Source organism: Ambystoma mexicanum, chromosome 5q (genome assembly GCF_040938575.1).
Source record: "Ambystoma mexicanum isolate Mex_15411 chromosome 5q, UKY_AmexF1_1, whole genome shotgun sequence".
NCBI lineage: Eukaryota > Metazoa > Chordata > Amphibia > Caudata > Ambystomatidae > Ambystoma > Ambystoma mexicanum.
The window spans coordinates 819,228,064-819,244,440 of record NC_090933.1 but is presented as its reverse complement, the minus strand read 5'-3'; the positions used below and the strand labels follow the sequence as shown (position 1 = coordinate 819,244,440).

Here is a 16,377-nt window from a genome sequence, read left to right as displayed (position 1 = left end):
CTATTGTCAGACAGAGCGCTCTCGTAGGTTGCAGAGTTCTTTGCATGCCTTATTTTTGGATAAACTCCCACTTACGCTCACCCGCACTCTGTCTTGGCCTTATTCCCACTACGGGAGAGTCCCTTATTGTCTCTCATTGCGGGGAGGATCGTGCTGAATTGGGGGCGCTTCCTTTCAAGGGCCAGGGACCTGATCTGACAAAGAGGTGGAGAGGATGCTAGAGACACAGGAAGAGGAAGAGGAAGACTGAAGCCCCTGGAGACTATGGACAGGATCCATATGTTGCTGAAAAGACGCTTCCAGGTGTCCCGGAACAGGGACAAATGGCCCCCGACAGGCAAGCTGTGTTCCCCGACCTTGATGTCACTAATGCTTGGCGTCCGAGGCGGGGGCAAAGTTGGGGGAGCGGAAAAACCCGCGCAACATCCTATGCTGTTGCCTCCTGTTGTAGCTGGGCGACCTGTCAGGAACTCCTTGAACCCGGAGAAAGTGTGGGGTATGAACTCGGTCCTTCCCTGTGACTGAGGGAAGGATTTCTGACCTGGTTTTGCAGGGATGGCAAGGGACTTGGTGATTTGAGTGGAGGTTTTCTTCTTTGTCAACTCATTATCGGTCCACGCCCTCGAAGGGCAGATCTGCTCCTGCACGTCAGATGAAAACTTTGTTGCGTGCATCCACGCCGGCATTTCATCTCAACCCCAAGGCACAACCTTCTGCTGGCTGTATCGATGTGCGAGACCGAACACTCCATGAGGTCCTGCGTACTGGCCCAGGAATCTGCCAGACCAGCCTTGAAGGAGGTTTGCTTGTCCCCAAGGGAGGTCAGGCGGACATTACCTGAGCTCCCGCCACAGGTTCTGGTTAGCCGCAGCCAAGAGGGCGTCCAGGTTGGCTTGCCGCAGATGCCATTAGAAAACAACAATGCTGCTGCCACCACAGTTGAATGGGGCTGCTGGTGAGTGGCAAGGAGGATTGGGTTGCCGTCCATCAGCCTAAACCTGCTGTCCAAATTCTTGTTCATCTGGGCGTTGGCCCTGGGCTTCTCCCTGGCCTTCCACGCCACCTGCAGGACATCCTTCTGGAGGGGGATGCCAGCCTGATCGCACTCAGCTGCAGCAAGTTGATGTGTTCCTGAGATTCCACGGGAGACCACTGTCAGGTCTGAAAGGTGAACTCTTCAGCCAGTCAGAAATGCATCCGTGGCCACTGTCACCTCGGGCAAAGTTTGACGAAACAACATGCCTCTCAGCAAATTGTCCCACACGGCCCACCGCACAGAATTCTGGGCTACCTCGTTCGAGACCTGTACAAGAACAGACATGTGGCCCTGGAACTGTGACCATTGGCAATGGAGAAGCCACTGAAGCATCTCATGAGCAGCCTCACCTCCGGCACAACAATGCACAGGATGCAGGCGGCCATGAGGACCAGAAAGCGCAGGAAAGCGGAGGTACCGACTTGCTCCTGTGATTGAAGGACGTTGACCATCCGAAAGATGGTTGCCACTCTATCCTTGGGTGGAAAAGCCCTGCCCAGGTAAGTGTCCAAGACTGCACTGATGAATCCGAGGGACTGGGGCGGCAGAACCCAAGACATTTTGTAGTTCAGGGGAAAGCCCAAACTGTGCAAAAAAGTGCATTGTGGAGTAGATGCTCCGAAATGGATGCATTCACTCTTGAGGTGAGCGTCTACCACTGCCAGCAGCTTGGTGAAAACCCTGTGTACAGATGAAAGACCAAACATCACTGATAATGCTGTTAGCCCACTACAAACCTTAGGACCTTCCTCTGCTTTAGATGAAAGCAGGTGTCCTTAAGATCCAGGGAAACCAACCAGTCCTGCAGATCGAGGGCTTGCAGGATCTGTGCTGAGTAACCATCGTGAACTTGCCCTTGCATAAGAGGCAGCTCAGTAGCCGCAGATCCAGAATGGCCCGAAAGCCACCGTCCTCCTTTGGCATCATAAAAGGGTGAAGCAGCACACCCTTCCTCGTTCTGAGCGTGGAACCAGTTGGGTCACGCTCTTCACCAGAAGGTGATGGACCACCTCCAGGAGGATAGGGTCTGTAGACAAGGGGGTAACCAGGGGACCGTGGTCTGGGGGTTGCTTAAGTAATGTGAGGCAATAACCCTGTCGGATGACCTGCAAGGCTCAAGTGTCAGAGATACTCTCTGACTATTCTGTGCTGAACAAGGAAAGACTCCCTCTCTGCCCCTGGAGACACGTGGTAAAACACATCACTGAGGTTTGGTGCAGACAAAGGGTGTGGCCACGCCACCCCTCTGGGCACCTCTTCGCAAGGCAGATTGGCCACGGCCTCTCCAGGGCAAAGGCTATAAAGGGGCAAGAAAACCTGTCCCAGGATGACGGTTGTGCAGAGGGCTGTTGCACAGTGAGCCCCAAAGACGTAGCCGTCGCCTTTGACCTTCTGGAGGGCTTTGTCTGCCTTGGTTTCAAAAAGGTTCCCGTCGAATGGCATGTCCAACAATCTGGTTTGGACGTCTGCCACAAATCCTGACCTCCTTAGCCAGGAGTGGTGCAACGTCCTGGTGGCCATGGCCCTACTCACAAAGTCTGTAGTGTCCAGCCCTGATCGCAGCATTTGGCGTGCCACCTTCCTGCCACCAGAGACCAGGTCCTGGAATCCATCCCTCATTTCCCCTTCTGGATATGTTAGGCTGCATTGGCCACTGTTGTCCAAAGGGCAAAGGAAAACTTTGCCATGGCGCATGAGGCATTCACCGCCTGCAGTGCCAGACTGCTTGACGCAAACACCTGCATCCAACCTCTTAATCTCCCCGTCTGGTGGAAGGGACAGGAAGGTAGATGTTTTTAAGCTAGATTGTGGTGGCCTGGACTACCAAGCTCTCGGGTGAAGTATGGGAGGAGAAAAAAGTTCAGGTCTGATGGGGCGGGACAGTGTTTCTTTGCAATGTCACTGTCCACAGCCAGAACAGGGACGAGGCTTATCCCACGCCTCCAGCATGGGCGCTCCCATCGCTACATTGGAGGACAGGAGTGTCTCCTTTTTGGGACGCCTCATCCAGAATGTCACAGAGCTAATATTGCACCCTGCACCTAGATGGAGCAGACCATCCCAAAGTACTGGCCACCTTTGCCATCAAGCACTGCAATGCCATCAAGCACTGCAATGCCATCAAGCACTGCAATGCCATCAAGCACTTCCGGGGTGGGAGCAGGCAAGAAATCCATCTCCATGGAGGTGGCAAGGCCACTGGCTCTGTGCAGGTCCTCTGCCAGTACCAGCACATTCTCACCTTCCCTCACTTTCATAGAGTTCAGAGATTCCAGCCCAAAAGGAATCTGGTCATCGTCATAGATGTCGTACATCTTAGACATAAAAGCACCAATAGGGAGTGGGGCATATTACAACAGAACTGCGGTGCCCACAGCGCTAGTCGTCGCCCACGACATCGGTGTTCGCGCCAAGGCTGCAGCGTGCCGAAACGGGGTTTGTGGGCACGGAGCTACCACGGCTTCCTTTTGAGCAAGGCCCAAGCCAGTAGGCGTGCTGGGGTGGTCCCTCGAGGGTGCCCTGCCGGTCACAACAGAAACGGTGGGCCCCTGCACCGCTGTAGCTGATGTTGCCTGCGCCACAGGTGCCGAAGCCAGAGCAGTCAGCACCTGAGCAAAGAGGTCTAGCTTCTTCAGGTGGAAGTTCCCCATTCCTCCGCAGTGAAGTATTGGGTTGGAAAGAGTCCCTTTTTTTGGCTGCTCAGGCGAATTCCTGGAGCGGTGACTCTTGTTTGTTTGTTTGTTTTTTTATTTGGTATAGCGCAGAACCAAACCCGAAGGGGTAGCTGGGCGCAGACAATACAAGGATACTTGAGAACTTGGTTACAGGAAAAATACAGTTATACAGTTATACAGTTCACATTCTTCTTCAATGAAAAGGAATGCTGTTGCGAGGACCTAGTCGGAAAGCAGGACCCCTTTCCGATTCTCCTCCTCCGGAGCAGCCCGATCTTTGGAGCATCGAACCTCACCTCGCAACCTCAACCCAAATCGCAGAGCTGTGTGATGTATCAGAGATGATTCCCCCAGAAACCAGTCCTGGGACCCTTCTCATGTGGCCAGGGAAACGCAGATGTGTTCTGATCCTGACCCTGGGGGTGGTGGTCTGCAGGAGGATCACATGTGGGCAGGGGGCGGGGGGGATCAGAGAGAACAGGTCAGGAGGAATTAGAAACTCCCTTTTTCAACTTCCCCTGAGACCCCAACCTTCTAATGGCCTATTGTAAAATGGAACAAGCTCGAAAAGCTGATTTTTACATTATGGACAGTCCCACAATCCTTGAAGTACTGGGACGAAGAAGAGGGCGGAAGAGAAACAAAACTGAAAAGTGCAGCTTGTTAACGGAAATGACCCACACCTGAGGGTGACTACAAGGCTTAAAAGGCCCTTTCTGGTGCTGGCAATGAGAAAGAAGAAGGAGCAGAGCAGTAGTACTAGGTGAAGGAGTTGTGAACCCGCCACGTTGCAGCATAAGCAGAATCTGCAGGAGGAAGACGACGCTGGGACCACTGTTGAGTAGCGAGCAGTTGCCGGTCCTGAAAGGGTCTTTACCTCGAGAAGCCTTAATTGAAGAGGTTGTGCAGCAGGAAGCGACAGAGATGGAAGCGTTCCCGCTGAAGACTTGACTTGCAGAGGCTACGCAGCGGGAAGCGCATGTTTGGAAAGCTTTTCCTGCAGAAAGGCAGTCTCCGGTGGCAGGCAAGCACCGGAGAGCCTTAGGAGTAGAGAAAGCTCCATGTGCGAGTGGCGCGGGCTGCAGAAGACTGAAAGCAGCCGGTTGCCGGACCATGAGAAACAGCTGAGGCAGAGGACCTGGAAGCAGCGAGGGGAACGGATGTGCACGCCAGACCCAGCGAGTTATCTAAGATATTGTGACACTGCATCGTTCTCTGTACCGCCCACTTGCTCAGACCATGAACTTTAAAGCAGGAAACAACACGCATAGAGGGAAGTACAAGAAAAAAGGTAGCAAGTGGAACGTTAGGCGCTTGATTATCAGACTAAAGGGGTATGATCATATGCATACAGGTACATTTGAAAGCCAGCAACAAGATGGGGCAACAATTCAAGAACCCAATAGAAACCACCATTGCCAAAGTCAAAAGAGAGTTACAACAAGGCAAATTAAAAATAACAATAATTACCAAAGTTGTTCGTAAAATGTATTGGCCATGCTTGAAGAAGTTCATACAAGGAACTGGTTTAAACCCGCATTGCCAAAGAAGAGTCTGAGTGAGACAGAATTATTGTCAGTATTTGGTTAATAAAGAAGTGGGGAAACAAGAGTGGCAAGAAGGATGCCCTTCTGGTAAAGGATATTCAGGAGGTATGGAGCATAACTTGCAGTATGTGTGGAAATAACAAGTGTATAATAAATAGCACCAATGTGAATGTGAAATTCTTAAACATGGTGTTGTGAAGCAAGAGACATTGCTAAATTGTTGTGAGCTGATCTTTACCACAGAAGTACTTGTAGTTCATAGTTTATTCTGTTCTGCAGGAGAGTACACTAGAACAGAGAACTTTGAAGTAGTAGTCCTAGGCCAGATGGAAGTTGATGATGTAAAGAAGTAGTAGAACCACTGATATGCTTTAGAGAAATATTACAGAATCATCCGGACAAACTTTAATTGCTGAAGCAAGTGTTGTATAAACTGCTGCAGAAGTGTGACATTTTCAGAAGAAATACGTTGTTGCAGAATAATCCTGACAAAGACAATTTATGTTAATCCTTATGAACTAAGGAAATGGTCTTGGTTCATGCAAAGAAGGTTGTTTGAGTTCTTAATCTCACAAGTGGAAGAGAAAGAAACCTTGTTAAACAATTCGAAAGTGTTGGAACGTGTGGTGCCAAATTGGAATAAAAAAAGAACTGTGTTGTAACGTTGGTACAAGACAGAATTTCCTTATTATTTTGGAACTGTTGAACCAAATCCTGTGTGAATCTGTGGACGGGGAATTCACCCAAATTATAAGGAGAGACAGTTATCAAACTGTGAACCTAAATGTTATATTTGTGGCTTTTGAACTGCCATAGATTACCTTGTTGAGTTGTTGTATGTATAAGTGTGAGGGACAGAGACCTTTTGCTACAGTGTTTCCTTTAGTTTGTTTTAGGCTGGGACATCCTCGTCAGGGTAGGGATAGTGAGGAGTTTATCCAACCTTTTGAGTTAATGAAAGGGCATCTTTTGAAAGACCTTCACAAAGTTGTCCACCTCACATTTCTGACCCCTCATAGCCTCAACCTTTGCCTTGTGAAGGAATGTGAAAGTCTTTGCCGCCCTTTCTCGTAAGGTACTTAGGATGCATGGACTGGTATGCCTCGCACTGCTGGGTGTTGTAGTCCTCGTCCAAGCAGTATAGGCAGACCAGAGACTGACAACTGTCGTCCGCAATCTGCACACAGCTAAAAAACCCAGGCCTTAGATGGATTAGGCATGGCATCATTAGAAAAATGTGTTAAGTTTGATGAGCGTTTTCACGATTAGTGAACAGAGTGCATGGAAAAAAGCAACTGAACCCATGGGGCGCAGTGCGGCTATATACTCTGGCCCAACGTCATAGCCGGATAACAGCTGCGCAGGGATAGGTGTTAGGCAAAATCACATGCAGTACCCTTTGGGAACAATACATGCAACTAAGACTACAAGTGTAAGCACAATTTCACCTTTGGTACAAGCCTGTACTACACAGTAAAGTGGTAGCGATGGCTGAGCAGCCAGACGTATCTCAAGAGTTGAGTGAGCAGTAGAACAAGTTACACAAAGGACCAACAAATACAGTGGTTCAAACAAACACGTACTCAAGGTTTCTTGGTAAAAGAATATACATTTATTTACACAGTCAGTTTGAAAACATTACACTAACAAGAGCAGCTCAATATCACACACTAATAAACCACAAATACACAACCGGTAAGTAACTGAACAAGTTTAGCTTCCCTGAAGTGGGAGCAAAATGGCACTTCAGATACTTTAAAAAGGGGTAAAAAGACAAGGTTACAAGAATCAACAGCACAAATACTTTCATAGGCAGGGCAAAGGGTTTCAGTAAACTACAACCAGCAATTCAGTTCACAGGCCTGGGCCAAAGTCAATGGTTCAGAGTCTTTATATAGGATAGCACAGTTCTGGTAGTAAACGGTTAAGTCTTTGCCACGGTTTTTAGAAGAATTTGGCTAGGCGAAAAGTTTGACGAATGTTTAGGTTAGGATGAGCCTTCGGAGTTGGGAAAGTTTCACGCACTTCCCACCAAACTCAAGGGAAGAAGTTAACCTTGAAGGGCTTCTCTGTCGAGGGAGTTTCAGGCAATTCGGACCTGCAGCAGGGCTTCACTGGTCGTTCAGGAGTTGCAGCAGTCCTCTTCCTTCAGCTCGTCTTCGGTTCTTTCATTCCAGTGGTCGACTCTGCTTTCCAAGTCCCAGAGACCTGCTTTTAAACAGTTTTCCCCCATTCATTCCTGCCTAGCTATCACTCACACAGCAGGGTGGCTGTTCTTGCCGGACAGCCAGCCGGCCAATCACGCCGAAGTGCATTCAGGTCTCCTAGGAGACTAAGCACAGGGAGTTTCGGGCACCTCCCTCACATCCTGTCCACCCCAAACAATCAGGCGCCAGAGGAGGGCTTCAGCACTGAAGCACGTCCAAGGCCAACGAACAAAGGGACCAAACCTGGTTTGGTGCGCAGAGACGAACACAAGAAGGACTTTTCCTAAAAGAAATGGCGAAAAAAGATGACCAGAGTCTGTTTTTACAGATAGGTCTTGGGCGCCATATTGAAAAACATGGCTGACCCAATTTTTAGCTACCGTTGTTAGCGGTCGTGAAAAATCATGGTAGTTTGATCTAAACCACTGCCACCCGCCATTTAAAGTAGGAAAAGGTAACATATGACTGTTACATGAGTGTTCTGACTCGCGGGAAGCTAGGCAACCCCTCCTGCACTCTATAGGAAGATAGTGTGTGCTGGGTCTGTAAATTTAAAAAGACTAGTAAAGTCAATTTCACTTTACATGCTCTGGGAGATGGTAGTCAGTCCCAGAAAAGGTATTTAAACCTTGTGAAGTCTGAAAGACATCCCTGTGCCACTGCACTGAAGGTGCAGTGTGACACACAGAAAAAGATGATGCCTATGGAGTTGTTGTAAAACTCCATATCTAAAGAACACAAAAGTAAAACACATTAAAAATGAAAAGTTCAAAGCACCAAAATATAGCAAAAGAGCCGGAGGTCTCTAAGGTAGAGGGAATTTAGCACTTGTGTGAGAATTCTCCATAACAATAGGGATATTGTAGATGTAGAATCCGTGGGAGGAAAGAATCCATTAGAAATGAACGTTTTACACAAACCTGAGTAGGAAACACTTCACTTTCAAAGCCACCTGGCTCCTTGGAAAACAAGTAGGGATGATTAACAGACAAGGAAAAGGACTAGGGCTCACTCCTCATCACGTGTGATGGCCACAAGGACAATCAATTTAAGGGTGAGCAACCTCAATAAACAACACAAACGGTCTAACAATTGGGATGGTAAAAAAAGAGCCTTGCTCTGGCGTAGTCTGAAGGAACAAAATAGCATCCAGGTACCCCTTCACAGTGCCAATTTGCAGGATCTTCTAGGCCAACGAAATAAGGAAATTTAGCATAGAAGAAGCTGGACAGATAAAACAGTTCAGACTTCTCTCCTGACAACAAGCCAAGAACTTTTGCCCCCCTAGACTTAGTTCCCAGCCATTGAGCGGAAAAGAGCATGCCCATGTTTTCATCCAAGTCATACTCTTTCTACATCAGGCTCTCAGAAGCCAAAGATGAAGGTTCAGGTTGCAAAGGCTTGGATCGAGGGCCTGCCTCCTTATCTCTCCCACCGCTGAGTTGGAGAGTAGATCCTCTTTCACTGGAAGGCACTGGGGAGGGCAGACGGATATGACCAGAAGCTCCAGGCACCACATCCTCGGGGCTCAGTCCGGAGCAATGAGAATCAACATGGACCGGAACAATCGCAATTTCCTGAGAACTAGCAGAATAATAGCGATCGGCATACCACATACAGGAAATCGAATTTCCATTCCACTGTTAGTGCATGCCCCAGAGCTCCCCACCGGGACATCTCCCTGGAGCAGAACTCACCCTTCACTTTTCACAAGTGGTACACTTGAGGAGTCCCCTAAAAAGAGAATATCTCATCCCGAGCGTCCTGGCAGAGCTCCCACTCATGGGTGGCCTTAGACTCTCTGCTCAACAAATCCACTACAACTTTCTTCATCGTAGCGAGATGGGACTCAATTTGAACTAAGTCATTCTCCAGAGCCCAGAACCATTGCTTCTTGACACAAAGCAATGACTGCACACCAACTTGTTTGTTGAGGTCTTGCATAGACACTTTGTTGTTCAACAGACCGGTAAAGTCATGCAGAGAAGAAAGGCAATACGACCAGCCCAATAGCTCAGCGCCAACAAACTGATGTGGCTCAACAAGGTTCAGTTGGGGGCCAGAGCTGCCTAAGCATCGCTCCTCTCAGTAAACTGTTTCGCAGGGACCACCGCACAAGATCTCAATACACATTGTCAGACCTGCAAAAGGTCTGAAATGTTGCCCGGGAACTGAGACAACTGTCAGTGGTGCAGCCACTGAAGTAATCTCATGCACATTTAGGCTTCGGCAGCATCAGGATGTAGGAGGCCATGAGGCCCAGAAGATGAAGAAAGGCAGAGGCTGGGACCAGGCTCTGGAAATGGAAAAGGTGCACCATTTGAAGGATGTTCACCACACAATCCAGAGGAAGAAAGTGCTGCCCAGACGGGTGTCCAAGACCAATCCAATGAATTGGAGGGACTGGGATGGCGAGACATTGGACTTCTTCAAGTTCATGGAAAAGCCCAAACTGTTCAGCAGATTGTACGTCCGTTGAAGTTGTTCTGACACTAGTACCAGGGTTTGGGCTTGAATGACCCAATCATCCAGTAGGGAAATACATGAAACGAGTCGGTACCAAAGCTTGCAGTTTTGTAAAGACCCTTGGTGCTGAGGAAAGACCGTAAGTCTGGACTCAGCACTGGTAGTGGGCACTCCCAAACATAAACCACAGGTACTTCCAGTGCTTGTGATGGATCGGCACATTGAAATAGGCATTCTGGATGTAAAGGCTGGAGGGGGGTTATCTATACTTTTGCCCACTTTATGGTTGGGGTAGAAGCACAGAGCACCCCAGCCAAGGTTCTCCAATAGCAGCTATGAACAAGCAACCAAGACTGAGATTCAAGGAATGTGATGCAGGCTGGTTCTTGGGTTCAGTGAATCCCCAAGCCGCCCACAATGGAATGCCCACACACTATGTTATATGATAAAACAGTCCTTTTATTAAACAATAAAAAGTCAGGTAGATCTACACAAATAAATAAGACTCACTTTGTATTAGAAATCCAATCAGGTAATTTAACTTAATATATACATTTCTATGTGGTACCATGGTTACATTTTAATTCAGTTATACTGCACAAACTGCTGACAGTTATTAAAAAGCATTACAACAATTAGGCAAGGGTTAACCTCAAACATTACTGTATAAAGGCAGGTAACCTGAGAACATAGGCAGAATGCTTTCTTTAGAGTAAAAAGGTAAAACTGTGTGAGGATTCCCCACATGGGCAGCCCGTAAGGAAAGGCTAAGATGTACTTTATGTTGTACATTAAAGCCCAGACCAAATATGTTCACTAATAGTCTGCTTCTGTTTCTAACAGGTCCCCAACCCCAAAGTACCCGGAAGCCACAGGAGAACAGGACCCAAGACTAATCTGGGACCCCTGGATTTAATCCAGAGGATTGAAGATGCTCTTCCTTATCACAGTACCTTGGGTGCCTTGGAAGGCGAAGTGGCAGAGTATCTCTGCTTTACTTGATGATACCCCTCGTGGATGGACACCACCTTCGAAGGAGTCGCTGTTGAGCAGGAGAAGATAACCAAGCAATGTTGCAAAGGCAGCAAAGCAGGCACATTGCGGTGGTCTCCGTTTGAGTTGCTATGCTGGCTGTGGATGTTCCACGAAGATGACACTTGCTGTGGACTTCGACAAGGCTTGGATGAAGAAGAGAAGTCCCTTGGCGGTCATCGATGACTTTCGGTGGCGAAAGGTGCAGTGTCAGTAGTAGGTGTTGGGTTTCAGTATTTTGGAGTTGGCTGCCTTTGGGTTCTTCTGTGCTGCAGCACGGACAGGTTGCCTTCTGGTGGCTTTGACTTGAGCACTGGACTGCACTGCAGACCCTCACCAAGTCCGGACCTTTGGGACACTTTCTTCAGTATTTGGTGGTGGGAAACCCACCCGCTGACACTCCTCTACAAGTAGCGACCCTGGATCTTCGCTGGTGCATAAAAAGGGACAGATGTCGTGGCTGCAGTGACATTTTTTGTGTTACTTCGAACTTTGGCAGCTCCGGGCATCAAGCAGCACTATGCTGGCCGGGGTACCCCTTCTTCTGGGCGATACACAACAACTTGGCTTCCAGTGGTCACAAATACTCCTCCGGACCCTGGACGGCAGATGAACTTCTTGGGCTGCAGATGTCCAGGTGCTCTTCTTCTGGACCCCCGAAAGCACCTTTTTGAGACGGCAGGTGCACAGGACTATTGCCAGGACACTTTGGGTGAAGAGCAGCAGTTGCACGATGACCCCTTGTAGCTACAGGAAGAGGTCGCCTATCCAGGTCCTCTCTGGTTCAGTCCTCGAATCAGCAAAGCAGCTTTTGGATTTATGTATTTAGACATTTGTAGAGCGCACCAAACCCAAGGGCAACTGAGCACTGGCAACCGTAAATACATGATACAGACACACGATAATATTACATAATGCATGAAGGTTTTACAGGCTTGGAGGAACGTGGTAGCTTCGTGAGTTAGAGTTCTTGCATGAAATGCTATGTTTTGAGGCCTTTACAGAAGGACCAGAAGGGTGATTTTGATCTTAGCGAAAGCGGGGGGGGGGGGGGGTATTCCAAGGTTTGCAGCCACGACTGGGAAGCTGCTACCCCCCCCTGCTTTTTCAAGCTTGAATCTGGGGATGGAGAGGAGGTACGAGTGGACGGCCCGGGGGTGTCTGCTGGATTGTGATTTGGCAAATTTTCTCAAGTATCATCTACGGGGTGTGCTTGACAAGCATTTGTGCATTCATGAGAGTGTTTTGAACATAATGCATTTGCGAACAGGTAGCCAGTGGACATTCCATCTTGCAGGCGAAATATGCCCTTTTTTAAACAACATTTAAAGCTGCTCTTATTGTGTATGATCTGATTGATTTGATGAAGAATTGCAGCTGCAGACTTCTTCCTCCAGCTGGATTTAGGATACAAGCTTCTGGAGACTTCAGCTTCTGCTTCGGTTTCGAATTTCAGCTTCTGACAAGGAGGTAAGTGAGGGGCTCCTAGTTACACACAAATGTTCCCCGTTCACTGAGGCTGAGACAGGCTCAGCCAGCCAATCACACAAAGTGCATTCTTGCAGTGACCAATCATGCCCACAGGCATCCAAGCAATTCACCCAAAACCAGAGATCCATAATGCAGGATGTGGATTGGAGGCTACTGCCAGTGTTTCAGAGCATTCAGTTTGTTTCAGTCAGGGCAGGTTCAGACGGGACCACAGGCATTGTGATACATAACCAAAATCAAGACACCCACAACACAGAATGAGATTTAACTCCTCTCTCCATTCAGGCAGGTCCCACCCCTCGGGTGTACCCACAACAGTAATCCCTAGAAAGGCGCCTGCTAGTCTAGCAGGTGTAGCCCCAGTTCCATGTATGCCCCTTCTACCCAATATCCATTCAGGGGAAGGGAACAGAGAGAGGGTTTCTCAGGACTTTGAGAAACAAGGGGAAAGGAAAAGGAAACGAAGAGGCCATAGGTGGCTATCTTGCCTTTGTCCAGGAATCCATCAATTCCTATGGCAGGGCCTGGGTCACAAAAAAGGGAAGACACCCAGAGCAACTGTCAAGTCAGCATGTAGCTGCTACCAGCCCATATCCTGCTCTGTGGGCAACACACACGCGCCCCAAAACCCACACTAGGGGTACGAGTGTGTACCCCTACTCATGAGTGCCATAAGGGTACCCCATGGGTCATTGTTCACCGAGAACTAAAAAAGAAGAGCTGCATTGCCAGAGGTCCAAACTGGACTTCTATGCAGAAAATAAGCAGAACACAGTCTAAGGAGGTAGTGGGACAAGCACAAGGAGTCCCTGTCCCTCCAAGGCAATGCCAGCATCACACTGGAGATCCAGGACACCAACCAGTCTTGCATCAGAAAGGCCGGACGATCTGGGCCTGGGTAACCATCTTGAACTTGTCCATTCGCAGGTAAAAGCTTAAGAGCCTCAGCTGCATGATGGAACACATGCCCTTTCTTCGAAACTGGAAAATAGGGTCCTCCCTTCTCTCCTATCCCCCGATTAATTTCCATGGATCCACTAGCAGCTACTTACAGGCACCCACATTGGCGGGAAATATCTTCCGAGTTCAGCCTAATGACCCGTTCCTAAGGATGGGTAATCTCTGGAAGATGTATCCATTCTAGGTTGTCACTCAGTGTAAAATAAACTCTCCCCCATCCCCAAAGGAAGCAACAAAAAGTTTAGATTTCTTAGAGAATAAATTCACATTTCCACCAAAAGAACATTTCAAAAGGTCGATGCTCTCAAAAAGTCAAAATCAATGAAGAATAAAGACATCCAGAAGCAGATTTTGGGATCCTATTATGATGGCTGGTGAGAATATGGCGGGCCTTTTTTTCCAACCAAAAGGTAAACAAATTCTTTGCAGTGCTGTGAATACCAATTCTCGTTCACTTTGGAACTTAAAATAATACAAAATACATAGGAGCACATGTTGGTATATGGAGTAATGTGAATGAAAGGCATTAAATACTTGAGTAAGGCTTTAACGCCTTCCATTCACGCCTCGCCACACATTGAAGGGGCGGAACACAACCATTGCTGGAGATACCTATGCGGTCCGCCAGCTTTATGCACAACCCTTGGGTAGGTTTTAATTTTAATTGTGGGCATCACTCCCAATTCAAAATAAACACTGTCTGGCATGCAAGCATGTGAGTCAGTGTTTACTCACTTTGCACGGCAGAGTAGTTTTGCACGTCTCTGTGCAAATGACCAGAATTTGGCGGTAGGGATGTGCCTACGTGGATGTCAACACATAACTGCTCCCTGCTGTCCAATTGCTCAATTTGAGAACTTGTGCTCCGTAGACTACAAAGAGGCAGAAAAATGCGCAGACAGGGTCTGAATGGTCAGTCTTGGTTTGCTGCTCTTGCATATATTTCAACAAGCATCTTTATTTTATAAAACACAATTTTAAAAATGTACATACATTTGTGTTGTCTAATACAATAACTCACCAAGTATGACTTCGAGGCAGCCAGGTTTCTTTACCAACTTTCTCAATACAAAACTTCTGAGGGCCATTACTTCCTGCAAAATTATACAAAGTGTACTAATAAGTGGTTTTCTTTTATGGATTTATTGACTTAGAGCAATAAATATGGCTTAAAACAGCAATCCTATTTCTTCCCATGATTCTATTCTTTATAGAACACAAAAGTAAGGCATCATCAAGTATGGTAAGAAAATCAAAAAGAGCAAAACACACAACTATTTGAGACCATGTATATCTTGTAAACATGCTGGGCAAAGGAAGCCCTGTTACTGGGTACTACTTCCAATAGCTTGAGATACTTACCATGGTTTGTGTCGGACTAGTGTTTTAACACTCTCACAGACTAATTTGCACCTAGGATCAATCTGCAGCTTTGTGAAACATGATTGGTTTACTGCGTTAGGACCCCTTCACCTTTTGCTTTTTCCCTTCCTCTTTTTTCAAATCACTGAACTATTTTGGTGGTCAGGTGTACTCCTACTTCTATCCTTTCTGTCTCATTGCGAGTATATGGTCCACTGGGTGCCCATAAGGTTCCTGGGACAGTGGTGCTTCTTAAGCACTCTTTATTAATTTTAGGGCATAGGCTATCGGCAGCTGTATTCTAGTTTCAACTTGACCATGGGTGCAAGGAGATTATCTGCATCAGTAGCCTAATGTCCCTGTTTTTTTGCCATTAGCGTACTAATGTGTTTTTTTTTAAAGTCCTGCTCTCGCCCAATATGGTTTAGGGGCTTCCGTTGCTAAAGGAAATGCTGAACTAGGCCTAAAATGCACACCTGAGCTCTGTGTGTCCAAAAGTGCACCCTCGTAAGTGGTTCTAACTGGTATATACAAGATCCTGGCTCTGGGCCAGTCATTTGACATCCTATAGGGGTGGTATAGGGTGAGTGTTGGAATTAGGGGCCAACCGGACTGGCTGGCAGTCTAACACTTTGTTTTTAGCCCCCTTAGGTTAATTGGAGGGCCGGCTTGGGCCAATCATTGTATGTGTGTGTGGGTATAATAAAGGGCAGACCATGTGCCTGGCACTCAATACTGTTCAAATTTTTCGCAGAAGACAGGTACTATCTGATCAAGGATTCATGCTGATTTTGGGCTGCTGCTGCATTTTGTGGCCTTGATCTAGAAATACAGCTTAGACACGTTTTCCTGGGTTTATCTCCTGAATACCATTTTTGGCTGCTGGTGACTGCCAAATGTGACCTGTCAAAGGTTTGGTAAGGGGTCGGAGTCATCAGCCACCACCTTCATATGGTAAGGAGGAGGGGCTGGGGAAGAGTGAATTCAGCATGCCCTACCCAAGTCAGTCACTGGTGGCCCGGGTGAGACTTAACGGTGTGGGCGGATAAGAGGGAGTGCCATGCTGAAAGACTGCTTTTTGGGCAATTTTGAGGCTATACAAAATGTATAAGCCATACCGGCCTGTATGGCCTGGAAACTGATCAATGGATAGTGCCGCGTAACCCTTAAGGGACATTACAGCTTTTAGAGGCATACTGCCTGAGGCAAAGACTTTTCTGGAGAGGGCATAATATTTCTGGTCATCCCTGTCTGGAGGAAGGGATAAGTAGGCACTAGTCTTTTTAGTACCCAATGTTGCTGCTTCAACCACAAGGCTCTCAAGATTAGGATGATTGGAAAGGAAATTGGGGTCTGTGGAAGACGCTCTTTACTTTCTCATTCAGTCCTTATTTACTGCTGGTGCCGAGCAGGGGTTTGTTTAGAGGTCTAACAGTGGGTCCTGAGGGCTGCATGGAAAGGGAGGACTTTTCCTTTAGGTGATATTTATCCAGATGAAAAGGTCTAGACTTCTTTACTGGCACCACCTCAAGAACTTACAGCATCTGCAGGTATAAAAACACTTGGTGGCCAGACTTTTAGTGGTAAGAAGCAAATCCAGG

General features: G+C 47.6%; 1 protein-coding gene across 2 annotated transcripts in view; it reads right to left on the bottom strand.

Annotated features, from left to right (window-relative positions):
- WWP1 (WW domain containing E3 ubiquitin protein ligase 1) overlaps positions 1–16,377 on the bottom strand; it is a 2,181,222-nt gene that overhangs the window by 63,724 nt on the left and 2,101,121 nt on the right. For both annotated transcript variants that reach the window (XM_069621301.1, XM_069621302.1), the window contains exon 23: positions 14,436–14,508. In XM_069621301.1, the coding sequence (XP_069477402.1) occupies positions 14,436–14,508 (73 nt within the window). The remainder of the gene's footprint in view (positions 1–14,435; positions 14,509–16,377) is intronic.